The 16,080-nt window shown below is 56.1% G+C and overlaps 1 protein-coding gene across 5 annotated transcripts in view; it reads right to left on the bottom strand.

Annotated features, from left to right (window-relative positions):
• Nucleotides 1-266: 266 nt before the first annotated feature.
• The window catches only part of SCMH1 (sex comb on midleg homolog 1 (Drosophila)), an 81,061-nt gene continuing 65,247 nt past the window's right edge, over nucleotides 267-16,080 (bottom strand). For 3 of the 5 annotated variants that reach the window (XM_014949188.1, XM_014949192.1, XM_014949189.1), the window contains 4 exons: nucleotides 13,018-13,149; nucleotides 6,280-6,483; nucleotides 5,052-5,194; nucleotides 267-1,912 (listed from right to left, as the gene is read on the bottom strand). In XM_014949188.1, the coding sequence (XP_014804674.1) occupies nucleotides 1,787-1,912; nucleotides 5,052-5,194; nucleotides 6,280-6,483; nucleotides 13,018-13,149 (605 nt within the window). In that variant the 3' untranslated portion in view covers nucleotides 267-1,786. The remainder of the gene's footprint in view (nucleotides 1,913-5,051; nucleotides 5,195-6,279; nucleotides 6,484-13,017; nucleotides 13,150-16,080) is intronic. The other 2 variants (XM_014949190.1, XM_014949191.1) reach the window with 2 other exon arrangements.

The following is a 16,080-nucleotide window of genomic DNA, read 5'->3' as shown; positions in this document are numbered from 1 at the left end:
CTCCCATCAGCGCGCACACAGCCGGCGGGGAGGAACTCAGTTATCCTTTTATTTATAAACAAATCAATGTAAAATAAGTGCAGAGGAAAGCACTGGCTGACCCCGCACGGGGACCTGTCTGCAGCGGGATCAGCGTCGGGTGAGAACGGAGGGGTCCCGGGGCCGATGCTGCGGGTGACGGGGCTCTGCGAGGGGCTGGAGCCCCCCTCCCCCTGAGCACAGGCTGCAGCAGGGGCTGCAGCACTGACAAAAAGCCGTTTTATTACTTTGGGGTTTGGGGTATTTCTTTTTTTTTTTGCAACTTTTCCCCTTAGGGGTAAGCCTGACCCAGTGCAAGAGACTGGAGGGTCCTTCCCCGGGGGGGGGGCCCTTCCTGCCGCCGGCGGGGACGCGGGGACACGGGGACGCTGCTCCGGATGCGCAGAGGGTGAGGGGAGGGGGAAGTGCTTGCAGCGGAGACCCCCGTCCCAGCCCCTTTGGTCATTGCAGAGAGGGAGCGGGAGCTGTGGGTGCGTGTGTGGGGCAGCCCTCGCCTCCGCCGCCCCACGTCACCCCCTCCCTGGGGCAGGCGATGCCCCAGGGGACGGGCAGCCCCTGTCCCCACAGCCCCTGCCCAGGGGACGCAGCCGGGCGGGCTCCGCTCCTCTTGCAGCTGCAGTAACGTGTCTGGGACAGGGGGTTACCGCTCAAGTGCCATCACAAATAAATACATTAGACTGTCTGAAACAAACAGGTGCCCCCTGGGCAGGGCAGGGCCCTGGCAGGAAGAGCGGTGCAGGGACAGGTCACCGCAGCGGGATCCTCTGGCTCCCGGACCCGCCGCCCTCCCGCAGACGCGGCGCCGGGACCGACCGACCCCCGGTGGGACGGGAGGGCCCCCGGGAAGACGAACCTTTGCACCTCTGGCTAAAAATCTCCAAGAGTTGCGAGTTCAACAACAGGTAGAAAAATCATTTCATCATTTTCAACAGACAACTCCTTATAAAAAAAAAATAAAAAAAAAAAAATCCAAAAAAAAAAAAGGATCAGTCGAGTCCTGCAGCATCCAGCAGCCTCCGGTGCCCACCCAGGCCTGTCCCGCCACGGGAACGCTCCTCGGCTCCCCGGCAGCTCGACCCACGCTCCTGGGCAGCGCCTCGTGCCACCACGCAGCCTCCCCGGCCAGAAATAAATAGGGAGGGCTCTGGCATCCCCAGGCGGAGGGCGGCCGGGAGCCTAAGGGCCGGCAGAGCCTGGAGGTGAGTGGCCCTGGGACGGGCCCCCCCGGTGTGGAAGACAGGGACAGGGCAGGCGCGGTGCTGAGCTCGGAGCGGTGCTACGGGGGCCGAGCGCGGGCCGGGGGCACCGTCCCCCTCGCAGACGGGCGCTGGTGAAGCGCAAAGCATCCAGTCCCCTCCAGTCAACAACCCCCCTGCGAGGGGACGGGAGTCGAGCGCTGCCCCAGCGCTGAGCCAAGGGAGAGGAGCCGCGGAAGCGCCCAGAGACCTGTGTCATCCTGGGGAAGCAGGACCGGGAGCCTGCGGAGCAGCGCGGGCCGGGCAGCGGGGAGAGAACCTCCGCTTCCAGCAGGACGCCCGCTACTCGAGGTCGCTGCGAAGCCCCGGGGCCAAGCGCGCGCAGCCTCCTCCCAAGCGCTGGCCGGGGTCTGTCCGTGGGCGCAGGGGTCAGAGCCCTGCGTTGGGGCCGGGGTGTTGGCGAGGTGTCCGTCTGCGGCGTAGGTGGGGTGTGCATGCGTACCTGTCGGCAGGCGAGCGCGGGTTCGGGTGGCCAGGAGCGGAGCGTCCTCTCAGAACTTGCCTTGCTTTAGCTTGTCAATGTGGTAAGTGAGCTTCAGGGCCGGCCCCAGCTTCAGCCCCATGTACTTCATCATCATGTCACTCCGCAGCAAAAGCAGGGCTTTCCCGTCGATCTCCTGCAGGGAGGGGAAACACCAGCACCTGTGACTGCACCTGTAACCCCAGCTCTGCCCCCAGAGCCTGGCCCTGCCCAAAGCCACAGCGGCTGAAGCAGCACAGCCGGGTGTGAGAGCGTCCCTCAACAGCGGAGCTGGGTAGGATGTGAGGTCCTTAGGTGCAGGGTCCTGCACCTGGGTCAGGGCAATCCCAAGCACAAATCCAGCCTGGGCAAGGAATGGCTGGAGAGCAGCCCTGAGAAGGACTTGGGGGTGTTGGGGGGTGAGAAGCTCCACACACCGCAGGCAACGTGCGCTGGAGCCCAGAAACCACCCACAGCCCAGGCTGCATCCCCAGCCCCATGGCCAGCAGGACGAGGGGGAAGCTGCCCCTCTGCTCCGCTCTGGGGAGACACCCCCCAGTGCTGCCTCCAGCTCTGGGGCCACCAACAGCAGAAGCTCCCTGTGGGAGCAGGGCCAGAGGAGGCCAAGTTGATGCTGGGAGGGCTGGAGCCCCTGTCTGTGGGGACAGGCTGAGAGAGTTGGGGGGGTTCAGCCTGGAGAAGAGAAGGCTCTGGGGAGACCTTGGAGCCCCTTCCAGTCCCTCAAGGGGCTCCAGGAAAGCTGGGGAGGGACTCTGGATCAGGGAGGGGAGCAATAGGAGGAGGAGGGGAAAACGTTTTAAACTGGAAGAGGGGAGATTTAGGTGAGAACTCAAGAAGAACTTCTTTGCTGTGAGGGTGGTGAGAGCCTGGCCCAGGTTGCCCCGAGAAGCTGTGGCTGCCCCATCCCTGGAGGGGTTCAAGGGCAGGTTGGAGGGGCTTGGAGCAACCTGGTGTGGTGGGAGGTGTCCCTGCCCAGGGCAGGGGGTGGGAACTGAATGGGCTTTAAGGTCCCTTCCAGCCCAAACCATTCAGTGATTCCATGGTAACTGCTGCGTCCCAGTGCAGGTATCCCTGCATCCCGCCCTGCCTGGAGCAGGGGGGGTCAGCCCTGGGCCCCCATGTGGTGGTGGGAAATCTGCTGAGTGATTAACACCGAGGAGCCATGTCCAGCTGGTCAGTAAATCCCAAGGGGAGGCAGGGAGGAAAGAAGAGTGGAGTCAGAATAAGGACTGAGGCAGTGGTGGTGCAGGGAGAAGTCCCTCTCTGCTGGCACTGTCACCCCCCTGCAGGGGAAAGGCCCCGGGAGAGGATGCACTGACCCCAGAGCAGCTGCAGCACGAGCCCCGAGTCAAGGCTGTGGAAGGAGGGAAGGGACCAAACCCTGTAAACCCAAAGAGCCTGTCACTGCAGGCAAAGCAAATTTCTGGAGTTTCTAAGTGAAGTCCCAGCAGCTCCCAGTGCCAGTGGAGCAGCTCATCTCCAGCAGGGAGGTTTCAGCACCCCAGCTTTCAGAAGTATTGGGTGCCTCCCAGCTGAGCCAGACGTGACCCCGCTGCGGCTCAGGAGGGGAGGGAGCATGAAGCTCGAAATAACCAGAGAAGAGCTCTGCCCTTGGCATCTGTGTGTGGAAGTTTTCCAGCCCCTTTGCGCTCCTTCCCCGACCTGGTCCTGGCTGGCCCAGTGCTTTGCAGTGGATGGGTCTTCATGAAGAAAAAGTTAATAGACTTATAAATGAACAATAAAAATCACAACCTCTAACAACAGAAAATCCTGTCCAAGATGTGCCTGGGATTGCCCTGACTGCAGGGAGGTCTCACTCAGTCAATCTCCAGAACTTCCTTGGGATTGTCCATACAGGGGACTTCCAGCCCTTAGTGGAGCTGAGCATGCTCTTGCGTATTAAAACAGAACATTTTTCAATTACTGGTGGTTCTAAAATAGAACTAATTAAAAAAAAAAGAGTATTGTCTCAGCCCAGCACAGAGCAAGATGAATCCCATCCACTCTCCTGCCTGGGGAAGATGGGTGTTTTCTCCTCTGCTCTCCTGACCCCAGAAGCAACCCCAGGTGTAACGGGGACTTGGTCAGAAGACAGAGGGATGATGAACTCTGGCAGGAATTGGGACATGGAACTGCCAAATTTGTGTAGCTTTAATTGCACAAACTCCATGAAGTGGCACATCTGCAGCTGTTTTACACTTAAAAGACAAGCGTGAGCAGCAGAGCCTTGGGAGACCCCTTTCTGTAGGAAATGGGAGCTGAGCAGCAGTGAACTTGGTGAATCCCACTTGGAACACGTCTCTTGCCAGGAGAAATTTGATACAAGGTGAATATTAAGACTCCAGGATGAACAAGGTTTTGTGTTTTCAGCACTGGTGTTCAAACCCAGCACAGACCTGAGTTCTACATCTGCCTCAGCTTCAGCTGGGCTGCGATGTCTTCCCCGTGACAGTTTCTAAGAAGGTCCCAGGCTGGAACCCAGCAGAGACAGGATTTATGGGGATGTGTGTCAGCACAAAACTCCCGCTGGTACGAAGTGCTGCCTGTCTTCTGGCTCTCCTGCGTTCTCCTTGTGTGATGATGTGCCCCCTCCCATATAAAATACATACATATACAGCCATACACACACATCCATGAACCAGCAATGTGGTCTTCCTGCCAAGGCCAACGGTCTCCTGGGGGGCATTAAGAAGAGCATGGCCAGCAGGTGGAGGGAGGTCATCCTCCCCCTCTGCTCTGCCCTGGGAAGGCCACATCCAGAGCACTGGGACCAGTTCTTCCCAGTTCAAGAAGGACAGGGAACTGCTGGAGAGGGTACAGGGGAGGCTACGAAGATGATGAGGGGCTGGAGCATCTCTCTGCTGAAGAAAGGCTGAGGGACCGGGGGCTGTTCAGCTGGAGAAGAGCAGACTGAGAGGGGATCTCATTGATGCTGAGCAATAGCTAAAGGGTGGGTGGGAAGAGGATGGGGCCAGACTGTTCTCAGTGGTGCCCGGGGACAGGACAAGGGGCAATGGGCACAAACTGGAACATGGGAAATTCCATCTGAACGTGAGGAAAAACTTCTTTCCTGTGAGGGTGGCAGAGCCCTGGAAGAGGCTGCCCAGGAAGGTGGTGGAGTCTCCTTCTCTGGAGACATTCAAACCCCATCTGGACACGATCCTGTGGGACCTGCTCTGGGTGACCCTGCTCTGGCAGGGGGTTGGACTGGGTGGTCTCCAGGGGTCCCTCCCACTCCCTCCAGTTCTGTGACTCTGTGACACAGACACACTTACATGTTTTCGAAAGAGGTCAGCGTGGGATCCCAGCTGTGGGTCTGCTTCTCGTATGAACTGCATCACCTCCTCCACCGTCCAGGACGAGGGGTCACGGCTGCTGAGCCGAGAGCTGTCTCGAGATCCAAGGTATCTGTCTGAGCCTGGGGACATGGCGAGAGAGCAGCCGTTACCCCTCGTGTCCCCACAGCATCGCTCCAGCTCCCATTCCCTCTCAGGCCACCGCTCCGTCTCCTCTCCCAAAACAATGGAAGAGACAACACCAAGGGCACATCCCAGTTGTGCCCGAGATTCCCACGGCTCAGCTCTAGCACCAAAGCCTCATTCTCTTTCCTCAGGCCTCACGTTTTGGGGCAGACATCTAGACCGAGCCCTTTCCCTCAGACCAAACCCCCATCTCCCCTTTGGCTGAGCCTGGTGCCCCCATTCCTGCTGGTCCCTGCCCACCTTTGCAGAAAACAGTCCTCTGTCCCCACCTCTCCTCCCCACGCCCCATTTCTCCCCTCACTCCCCCCACTCTGGACCCCACCTTTAGCTGTGTTTTCTGACAGACTGAGCCCGTACACGACGTTGTGTCGCCCTGACCCTCCTCCCGAGCCAACACAAGTCCTGCTCCCAGCGCGCAGCATCGCCACAGCCCCTGTGCCAGCTCTGCCCACACACAGGGACGGGGGGGACGGGGACAGACGGACCAAGGCATTGGCAGCCTGAGCTTTTTAGAGGCTTTTATCGATGTCGTGCACCCAGAATTACAACTTGCTTTGTGACCATCTGGATGTGAGATGTGCTGATTGACCGGGGTGAGCAGCTCTCCTGCTCCTGTTCCTCCACACAGACCGGAGCCACTCGCGTGTCCCCCCGTTTGCGGGTCCCCCCCGGACGCTGGGGGCTGTTCCCCACCCCCCGGCCGTTCCCGACCTGCCCCACGCGCCCGTTTATCGCTCTGACAGCCCCACGCTCGCAAATTCAGGTCCTGCCTCCTCCTTCCTTCCTTTCCACCCACCGACCTCCGGGTCTCCCCTCGTCACACGCCGCACGAGTGTCCCTGCGAGTGTCACCTCTCCCCACTCCCCCCCGCCCCCTCCCCAGCGCCGCCGTGAACCCGAACGCACTCCCGGGGCGGGAGCCAGGCTCTGGGGACCTGCTGGAACTGGAAAGGTGTGACCGGGGTCAGAAAGGCCCTTGGCTGCCCGAGGCACGGCCGGGGGGCGGCTCCTCGCTCTCTTACCCCCGGAGCCGAGCCTGCGCAGGGCAGAGGTGCTGCCCGGGCTGAGGCTCGAGGGCTGGTGCAGGTGCCTGTATCCCGGCAGGCGACAGTCTCTGGAGCTCCTGCCGTGGCTGGATGAATTGACAGAGTTCAAGGCAGAGTCCATGGGGTCCAGGCGAGGCTCCAGGGGCCCTGGGAGCCCATCTCCCAGGACAAAGGTTTCACCTGGAACGCACCAAGCTGCAGTCAGTGCACCCGCACCCCGCACAGCCCCGAGGCAGGAGGGCAGCGCCGGAGCAGGATGGAGCCACCATAACAGTGGCCTCCTGAAAAGCACAGACCTGAACCCAGGTGCTGCAGACACGCTGCAGCCAGGGGCCTGCCCGCCCAGTCCAACCAGTCAGCACTGACAGGGGTTGCACCTGGACTGGAGCAACACCTGCCCTGTTAATGCCACCACCAGCTTTGGTCCCGGGTCCTCACGGCCTCCAGAGGCCCGTCAGTGGCAGTGGGACACCGCGGTGGTGGCAGTGGAGGGGGGTGCCTGTCCTGGGTGCCAAAGGACACGGGACACACACCAGCCCTGAGCCGGGAGAGAAGGCTCCCTGAGAGTCGCCGTATGTTACCAGCATTAGCGTGCCCGGTGTGGAGCAGGGGGTTGGGACTGGGGGGATATTCAGTGGGGCTCCTGCTGTGGCCCCACAGCAGCCCCCAGGCAGGGCAGGAGGAGCAGGAGGCTCTCCTGAGCAGCTCAGCCACACGGTCATGGCCCAACAATGCTCTCACCCCGTGCTGAGCCCCCCAACCCCAAATCAGGGTGCTGGGGACCAGCCACTCACCCCTCCTGCCCTCCCACGGGGCCCTGTGCCGCTGCCTGAGCCAGCTGGTGACCCTCTGCTGGGGCATCCGTGGGACAAACAGGGCTCCCCACAGGCTGGTCTCCTCACCTTCTCTTCCTGAAACATTCACTGTTCAGCTGTGATGGCAGCACTGGGATGGAGGGGCTGAGGACACTACCTGGGGTGATGCATTGCACTGCCTGAGCCAGCAGATCTCCCTTGGCTGTTACTGAGCTTCACCCTGGGCCACGTCTTCGTAGATTTTACTGTGTCTCAGCCCAGGTGGACCTGATGCCTCCTGAGTTATCCTCAAAAACCTGTGTTCTTTGTCATGAAATACCTGATAAGTTCCTATGGCCACAGCAGGAAGCAGCTCCTACAAGGGAGAAGAATTGCCCTTGTACTCCAGGCTGGGCCACCACACCTGGCTGGGGCTGGAGATCCTCTGCCGGCCACAGAGACCCTGAGATCAGCTCATAATCCTGAGCTGCTGCCACTCAAATGCGATGGTAGGTGACAAGAATGAAGAAGTCTGAATGACTGCCCCAGCCAGGCCCTGGGCTTCTTCCCTGGGCCTTCCTGGGCCACCAGAGCCGTAGGTGAGGAGCCAGCACAGCGAGGGATGGTGGGGGGAGAGCGGGGAGTCGAGACTGCAGCCCAGGAGACCCGAAAGCTGTTGAGATCTTCCCAAACTTCCCAGCTAAGTGGATGCTGCCATGCTCCAGGGAAGGGAGATGCTGCATGCCAGAGCCTGAAGCAGTACCTGAGTGTTGCAGAGGTTGCGCCCCATCAAACGGGGCAACCTCTCATGGAAGCCAAAGGAGAGGAACCTCAGAAAGGCTGGATGCCTGAAAAACAGGGCACCTTATGGGTACCTCATGGCCATTCTAAGGCTGCTGTGACATTTCTACAGGTGATCAAATGCCATAAGCGGCTGTGGCCGGAAACCTGGAGCACTGTGTCCAGCTCTGGATTCCTCAGCACAGGAAGGACATGGACCTGTTGGAACGGGTCCAGTGGAGGGCCACAAAAAGGCTCAGAGGGCTGGAGCACCTCTGCTGTGAGGACAGGCTGAGAGAGCTGGGGTTGTTCAGCCTGGAGAAGAGAAGGCTCCGGGGAGACCTTCCAGTACCTGAAGGAGCTACAGGAGACATGGGGAGGGACTCCTGATCAGAGAGTGGAGCAATAGGACAAGGAGCAATGGTTTTAAATTGACAGAGGGGAGATTTAGATTAGATACCAGAAATTCTTTGCTGTGAGGGTGGTGAGACCCTGGCCCAGGTTGCCCAGAGAAGCTGTGGCTGCCCCATTCCTGAAGGGGTTCAAGGCCAGGTTGGATGTGGCTTGGAGCAACCTGGTCTGGTGGGAGGTGTCCCTGCCCAGGGCAGGGGGGTTGGAACTAGATGATCTTTAAGGTCCTTTCCAAGCCAGACCATTCTATGATTTTATGAAGCATGTTGTTGTATCTGTTTTCTATAAACAGGACTGTTCTGTCCACTGGGAACCTCTGGTTTCAGCACTTCTGCTGTGTTTGAGCAGGGGTCTCAGGGGTGAGTTCAGCTGAAGGCAGCCAGCCCACACCTTCCCCAGCTTCATCTCATAAGGCTAAAAATGGGAGAAACTCTTCTGCTCTAGATGTCTGGCAATTCAGGGAAGCAGATGTGAGGTTATCACCTGCATCTCATGGGTTTTGTTACTCTGCATTTGAGGCATTTCAGCCTTTTTTTGGCTTTTAGGCCCCAGGGATGCTCTCAGAAACCAGCAGCACATCCTTAAATCTCAGGTAAAAATTGTGTTGCTGCAAAGGCTGTTATTGCCTGGTGCCCTGTGCTGGCCCATGTGTCACCAGCTTCCACCGCGAGCAGATGCATTTTCACCTGCTCTCTGTGCACAAGAGGAGGCTTTTTGGCTCCTGACTCTCTCTGAGTAACTCTGGATACCTCCTCCACGCCACAAGACTGGGTGCCAACCCAGCACTGCAGTGGCTGGATGGACAGAGACTGGGCCTGCCCAGGCCCACAGTGGACGTGACTTACACCAGAGGCACTTTAGGGGACCTTCTTCAGAGCAACTACACTTGGTTTCCTCTCCAACAGGGCAGTTCTGCTGAAAACCCAAACCTCTTCCCATTAAGCCCCTGGGCAAAGGGTGATGTCTGACCTGGGGGAAGTGCAGGGGCAGGAGAGGGGTTGGGGGGTCAGGTGTGGGCGAGCTGTGACAGGAGAGTGGCCGTGGGCACACAGGGGGCTGTGCTGCACATCTCCATCCCCCAAGGACCCAGTGCCCTCTGCGAGGTGGGGCACAGCCTCAATGTGCCAGGAAGGCCCAGGCCACTCGCCCCAGACGGGCCGGGTCAGGCCAATGTCTGTGTCCAAAGGCTCATGAGGAGCCCAAAGCCCACACCAGGGAGCTGTGTCAGCAGAAAGGATTCCTGGGCTCAGTGAGAGACGACCACAGCTTGGGGGGGACAGGAGAGCAGGAGCACGGGTTCACATGGGAGCAATGCTGAGGATCCAAATCTTATCCTCAGAAAATATTTAACTCAACAGTAACTGTTGTTCTTTTGATATTTTCGACGTGAGTGCACTGTGATGCATCTGTCAAATATGTGCTCTGGTTCTCACACGTGTTGTGACCGCACAGGCTGGATGGGGCTTTGAGCAACCTGCTCCACTGGAGGGGTCCCTGCCCACAGCAGGGGGGTGGAACTAGATGGTCTTTAAGGTCCCTTCCAACTCTAACCCTTCTATGATTCTATGATCTGAAGAAGAGGAAGAGGCCGCACAGTGGGAGCACGATTCGGTTCTGCTCAAGAGGGGGAACTGAGGCTGCGTGTTGCCCCTCGGGTTTGTCTGTCTCCAGACCGGGCAGTGCCTGGTCACGCTGCAAATACTGCAGCAGAACTGGAGGCTTCTTGGTGGGGTCAATGTAAGAGATTTAGGACTTTCTTAAAAGTACAAACATGCAGAGAACTGCTCAAATAATAGAGAACAAGTCATGCGAGGAGAGGCTGAGGGAACTGGCATGTTTAGTTTGGAGGAGACTGAGGGGAGACCTCATTGCCCTCTACAGCTCCCTGAAAGGAGGGTGGAGAGAGGTGGGGGTTGGCCTCTTCTCCCAAGGGAATGATGACAGGAGCAGAGGAAATGGTCTGAAGTTGGGGCAGGGGAGGTTGAGATGAGATATCGGGAAGAATGACTTTCCTGAGAGGGTGGTCAGGCACTGGAACAGCCTGCCCAGGGAGGTGGTGGAGTCACTATCCCTGGAGGTATTTAAGAAATGTGTGGACGTGGCACTTCAGGGCATGCTCTAGTGCCCGAGATTGTTGGGTTGTGTCTGTCTGTAGGTGGGGGTGGTGGCTTGGTTTTGGTTTGGTTTTTTTTTTTTTGTGGTTGGACTCAATGTTCTCAAAGGTCCCTTCCAAACATGAAGTTTCTGTGATTCTGTGAAATGAATGACACCTCCAGAAACGGGAGAGGAAAAGGTGGCCAGGAGGGAAGGATCGCCAGCCCCCAGAGAGGAGGTGTGGGGCAGAGGCTGCCCTCAGGCACGGACACCGTTCGGAACCTGCTCACCCTCGGTACCTCGCCTTGGAGTGAGGAGGAGGTGGGTTTTCTCACACAAACTGCTTGTTTTAAACAAGGCTTCATTTGGAGTGTTGCAGGAAAACAGACCATGATTAGTGGCAGAGAGGCAGGGAGCAGATAATTGAAGTTTAATTAAACAAATAGTGCTGTAGATTCAAGAGGGTTGTTTAACTGGTAAAACATGGGAGTTTGGCCACAAGCATAAATCTGATTTGCACAACTACTGAACACCCACCGCTTCCAACAAACGACAGGCTTTGAAAAGCAGGTCCCCACTGTGCTGGAACTGCAGCTTTTTAGCAAAAAGCTACATAAATGCCTCTGGATGCAAGAGGGAAAACAATGTAAGAAACAAGATTCCCGCTTCATCTTTCTGACTTCTTGCCAAAGGCACGGTGAATAAAGACTTCCCACTGCTACTCACTGCCTCCAACTCGGCAAACTGGAAACTGCTCCGGTGCTGGTGTCTCCCACACTGCTGAGATCAGAAGACGCTCTGAGGGGGAGTTCATCTCCATGAGAAGATGTACCTGCTTCCTCCAGAAATACTCAATATCTGAGTATTTCAGGCTCATATTCTTAAAATACACCCCCTGAAAGGGAAATACTCCTGCTTGTACTAAACTTTCATGGTGGAGGTGGATGGACAGACTTTTGGCTGAAGGATAAAAATTAATTTCTAGATGGAGTTTGGAACTGCACCTCATTTCTCCCTACCCTGGACCCCTGATGGAACTAGAACAGAAGAAGCCCGAGCTGCCTGTAGGAAGCTGCCGCAGCAGCAGGACCAGCCCCTCACCTGAAGGTTTCTCCCCACTTGTCTCTGCCTCTGCAGAAAACGCTGGGGTTCTCTGGGCAGCCAGATGTCCCGTCCCATCCAAAGGCCAAGAGACAATTGAACAGACTTTGAAGTAGACTAAGAATTGGTCTTGTAGACAACCTAACACAGGTTTCTCCTTGGAATCACCCATCACACAAGCTTCCTCTCTCCACTGACCATACAGAGTGTCTGACACTCGCCACCAAACCAAGGCACCTCAATCTTCAGAGCCCACCACCGCGCTTGAAGAACAGCCCAAATGCTGCCTGGTGCTGCTGGCAGAGGAGGAGCCAAGAAGCAAGAGAACATCAAGGAGACAAGCAAGGACATGTAATTAGAGGTGAAAAAAAGACTGGGCCTCAGGGAACAGTTTTTGACTTGTCAATATGCTGCAATAGATGAGACAGTCCCACACGTCACCTTCTTCTTCAAGTATGTGACAAACTGACAATTGAAGCAATGGAGACACTGAGGCCTCAAAAACTGTCCATCACAGGGTGCAAGTTCAGATCAGCTGAGGTCAGACACGGGGTCAGCGATGGATGGACTGAAACCACCCCCTGGCACGTGGGAACCTGTGCACCCTCACCCCTGGGCTCAACAGCCCAAGCCCAGGAAACCCGGCAAGAACCAGGGAAGTGGTGATTCCAAAGGGACCGTGACAGAGCACAGAGACACTCAACAGTGAGCCCAGCCAAGAGGCACCAGTAATTTTTCAGGGATGTATTACAAAGAATTGAGACAAACACCTTGTCAGATTTCACCATCAATTAATTAAAATGCCTCCAGTGAAGCTGGATCACCAGGCTGCCCGATGGAGAGTTTGCAGTTGAAAACAAAAGGGAAGGTGGAAGTGTATTTATTGAGGACTCAGGCTCAGGTACTCCTCCAGCTACCGGGATCCCTGAAAATCTCCCACCTGCACAGAGAAGGGCCACCTATGGTCCACATACCAAAGAGGACATTTCTGCAGTTGCCCTGAGGAGGTGGCACAGCAGACCTGCAGCAGCAGTACCCGACGGGACGGGATGTGATCTGGTGGAGCACATACCAGTGAGACCCTCTCTGCTATTTGGGGAGGACTGCGAGATCCAGATGGGACCCTGGGAAAGGGCAGCAGGTTGTACAGCTGGGCACCAGCATCTGGACCATCCACTGCAGCAAACCGCCATGGAAACACTCTGGGGAAGACTGACTGCAGCATCTGGGCAGTTTTATGACCATTAATACCATGCATAGCAATTAAATCCCAGATTATGTGGTATTAGATGATGACTATCAGGGTTAGGAGGAATTCTCCCTGCGTTCCACGTGCCTTACACAACTGCTTGGGGAACCTGCCTCAGCACAGAGGGGTTTCTCCACGTCTCTGGAACGCCAAGCACCAACCCCCACAGAGACAAAGCAAAGCAGAACTTCCCAAACCCCCGGCTCAGCTCGGCAGATCTCATCCTGCTGGAGGCATCACCAGTCACTACCGACAGCCAGCTTTGGGAAGAGACGCTGTGCTCACCTTCCAAAGGGTGACGGTCATTCTTTGGTAACTTGGGGGAGAGAGGAGCACTGTATGGAGGGGAATCTTGGGAATAGCGCTTTGTACCCCGGCCTGGTCCCTGCAGAGTGCCGTCTAACGAACTGCTTCTGTCTAGGAAAAGAGAACAAGCCCTCTTTAGGAGCGGAGACTTTCTGGGAAATTCAGTCTTGCCAGAGTCCCTTGAGACCCGGGTGCATCCCCTGGGAACAGCCTGTTAGAGCTGCCGCCCAGCACATCCACCAGCACTTCACATTTTATAGTTTGCTTTGCAAGTTTTATCAGAGAAAAAAGGGTGGCAAGAAAGGGAACACATAGAATCTTAGCCACATTTTGCCATATTTCGCCCCCAATATCACTGCTCTGATTTAATTCCGTTTCTCCTTATTCTGTCCCTTGGCTCATCCTGCACGATTCCTGCTCCTCCCCACCCTTCCCCTGGCAGACACACGTAACCCTTGGGCAATTTGCAAACAGCCCTCGGACGATTTTGCCACACACGGGGCTTGATTACATCATCCTCACATTTTCAGTCTTTCCCCAAATGGACCCCGCAGGTGCCCCGGCTGTCACTGCTCTTCTCCCAACCCCTCCCTGGGCCGGGGCTCTCCGTGCTGCAGGTGTCAGAGGGGACATTGGGCTGGAGAGGTCTCCTCGCGCCGGCTGAAGCTGCACACAGGGTGTGGGTGTGTGGAGGAACACAGGGAATGGAAGCGCTGACGGGGATGGGAACAGCAACCGGGTAAGGGATACGGTGGGTGAGGACCATGTCCTGCCTGGACAAGGCATGGTCAATGAGAAGCAATGAAGAGGTGACCCACCAGCCCCTGTGGGCCATCAGTGCTCCTGGGTGGCTCCTCCAGCTGCCCCGAGAGTGGGTCACATGTGTGAGCCTGCAGTGTTCGGGGAGCGTGGGGAGAGGGTGAAATGCTGGTGGACAGAGGCTGGGAAAGGACACAGGGAGCAGCCCCAGCACTGCTGGGGTGGGAGCTGGAGGGGACAGAGATATGGCAGGGAGGGACCGGGAGCAGACACCGGGGGAGATGCATCACGCCAAACAGAGGAACGGAGGTACGGGTGGGTGGGAAGCATCAGTCAGTCACAATTTAGTTGACTAAAGAGAAATACAAAGGTAGAGAAAAATATCTACCACCGTCCTTTGGGGAAATCACAGATGAGCTGCTTACACTGAGGCCCTGGGACTCCATAGGAGCACCATCAGAAATCACTGTAACATCATTAGGAAGACAAATACTGCCTGCAGGACAAGGTCCTGTGAGAAACATTCATCGCCCAGACAGATATGGGAAACAAAGGCTCTTAGAAATGTCTCTGGATATCTCTAAATGTAAAACTGCATGACCTTCTTCACCAAACAGCCACAGAACCACAACAGAAGCTTTTACCAGATTTGGTTTTGGGTTGGTTTTAGAAGCAATGCGAACACAGATGGTCAGGTTGTAGAAGACAGCCCAGGCGACCGGAAACAGGTCAGTGTAAATTAATGGAAGGATAAACCACAAGTAGGTCTGTAGCTGGGGTCTCTGATTTTAAAGGACAAATTTTAAGAAAATAAAGGAATGGAGTAATGCACAGAGCTGCACCCAGCTGTCACGAATTGGAACATCAGGAAGAAAAGAGAGTACCTTCAGTTCCAGTGATGCCATAAACGCCATGAATGTGTATCATCAGCAAGGAAATGATCTGGAAGGAAAGGGCCCCAAATCTAATAAACGGAGAAATGTTCACTTTGAGGAGGGTGCCGAGAACAAGCAGATCGTTTACTAGAGCTGAGAAGGACCTGCTCAGCCTGGAGCCCTCCACCTTACAAGAGGGTGGCTACAGGGACAAAGTGAACTATTTAAACTCATTCTGCCCTTTGAGATGGTGCAAAGGAACAGATGTGCCCGTGCTTTCAGCTGTAACAAGGGCATGGGGACGGAGCGAGAGGATGCCGCACAGAGAGGTAATGAATGAGAAAAAAGAAAAAAGGTTGTCCTTGCCTTCAGCTGACGGGAAAGCTTTGGTGGGACAAACAATTTCACCTCTCCTAACCTGGGAGGTTGGTGGGGAGGAAAAGGAGCACATCTGTTTGTGCTGTGGTCGTCCCAAGGCAGGATGATGGGTGCCGTTACAGTCACAGAGAGTCTGCTCATCTCATCTCAGGTCAAAGTCAAAGCCAAGGCCAAGGCCCCCACTCCAGGTGCTGTAACTCCCAGTGATGGCACCGGTGCCAGCTCCCACGCAGAGCTCAGGTGGCGAAGCCTCTGTGACACCCACCTGCCTTCAGTCAAATCCCACCCTTCACTGCCTTGCACAGGGGCAAGGAATAACAGACACAGGACAGGAATGATTTTCACCATTGACTAAGAAGTGGAAGTCAAACAACTGACCGTACTCGAGTGGGAAGGTGAGGGTGCAGAGGAAGCCAAAACCTAACTTAGGAGAGAAGGCACACGTGGAACCCCGGGTCTGCTGCAGCAAATCCTAACAGACCTCAGCAACGTGCTGCTCGGAGTGACTGGGAAGACGCTGCTAACATTTAAAAAAGAAAGGCAAAAATTATTTTGGCGATGAAATGCTCATGTCTGAGCTCAGCAGCACCACAAGGCTTGTAGGAGGTTCCAGAGCAGAGGGTCAGTGAAACACGGCAGTTACACAGGGCACCGCCAGACGTGTCCATTGGAGGGGACTAACCCAACGCCTTCCCTACCACGGGAAACAACCCAGCTGCCAGAGAAAGGAAGAGCATCCACTCTCATCTAGTCTCATCTACCTGGAATTCTGGAAGGCACATGGAGAGCACGAGGATTACCAGAAGCTTTGTTACAGGCACAAACACCTGATTTGAGGGGAAAAGCAGTCAGCAGAGCACTGCGGAGGCTGGAGAGCAGTTGCTAACTCATTTTCTTGAGGAACATTCTCAAGCCCAGTGTCATTTAATATATTTATTAATAACTTTGCACAGATTCACTGATAAAGTCTGTTGAAGTCTTCCTGGGTCAGTCCAGATAAAGTAGAAAAAATACATATCGAATGGAGTAC

This window comes from Calidris pugnax, unplaced genomic scaffold, assembly GCF_001431845.1.
Source record: "Calidris pugnax isolate Ruff unplaced genomic scaffold, ASM143184v1 scaffold174, whole genome shotgun sequence".
Taxonomy (NCBI): Eukaryota; Metazoa; Chordata; class Aves; order Charadriiformes; family Scolopacidae; genus Calidris; species Calidris pugnax.
Note: the sequence above shows the minus strand (reverse complement) of the source record. Positions and strands in the feature narration are given on the sequence as shown.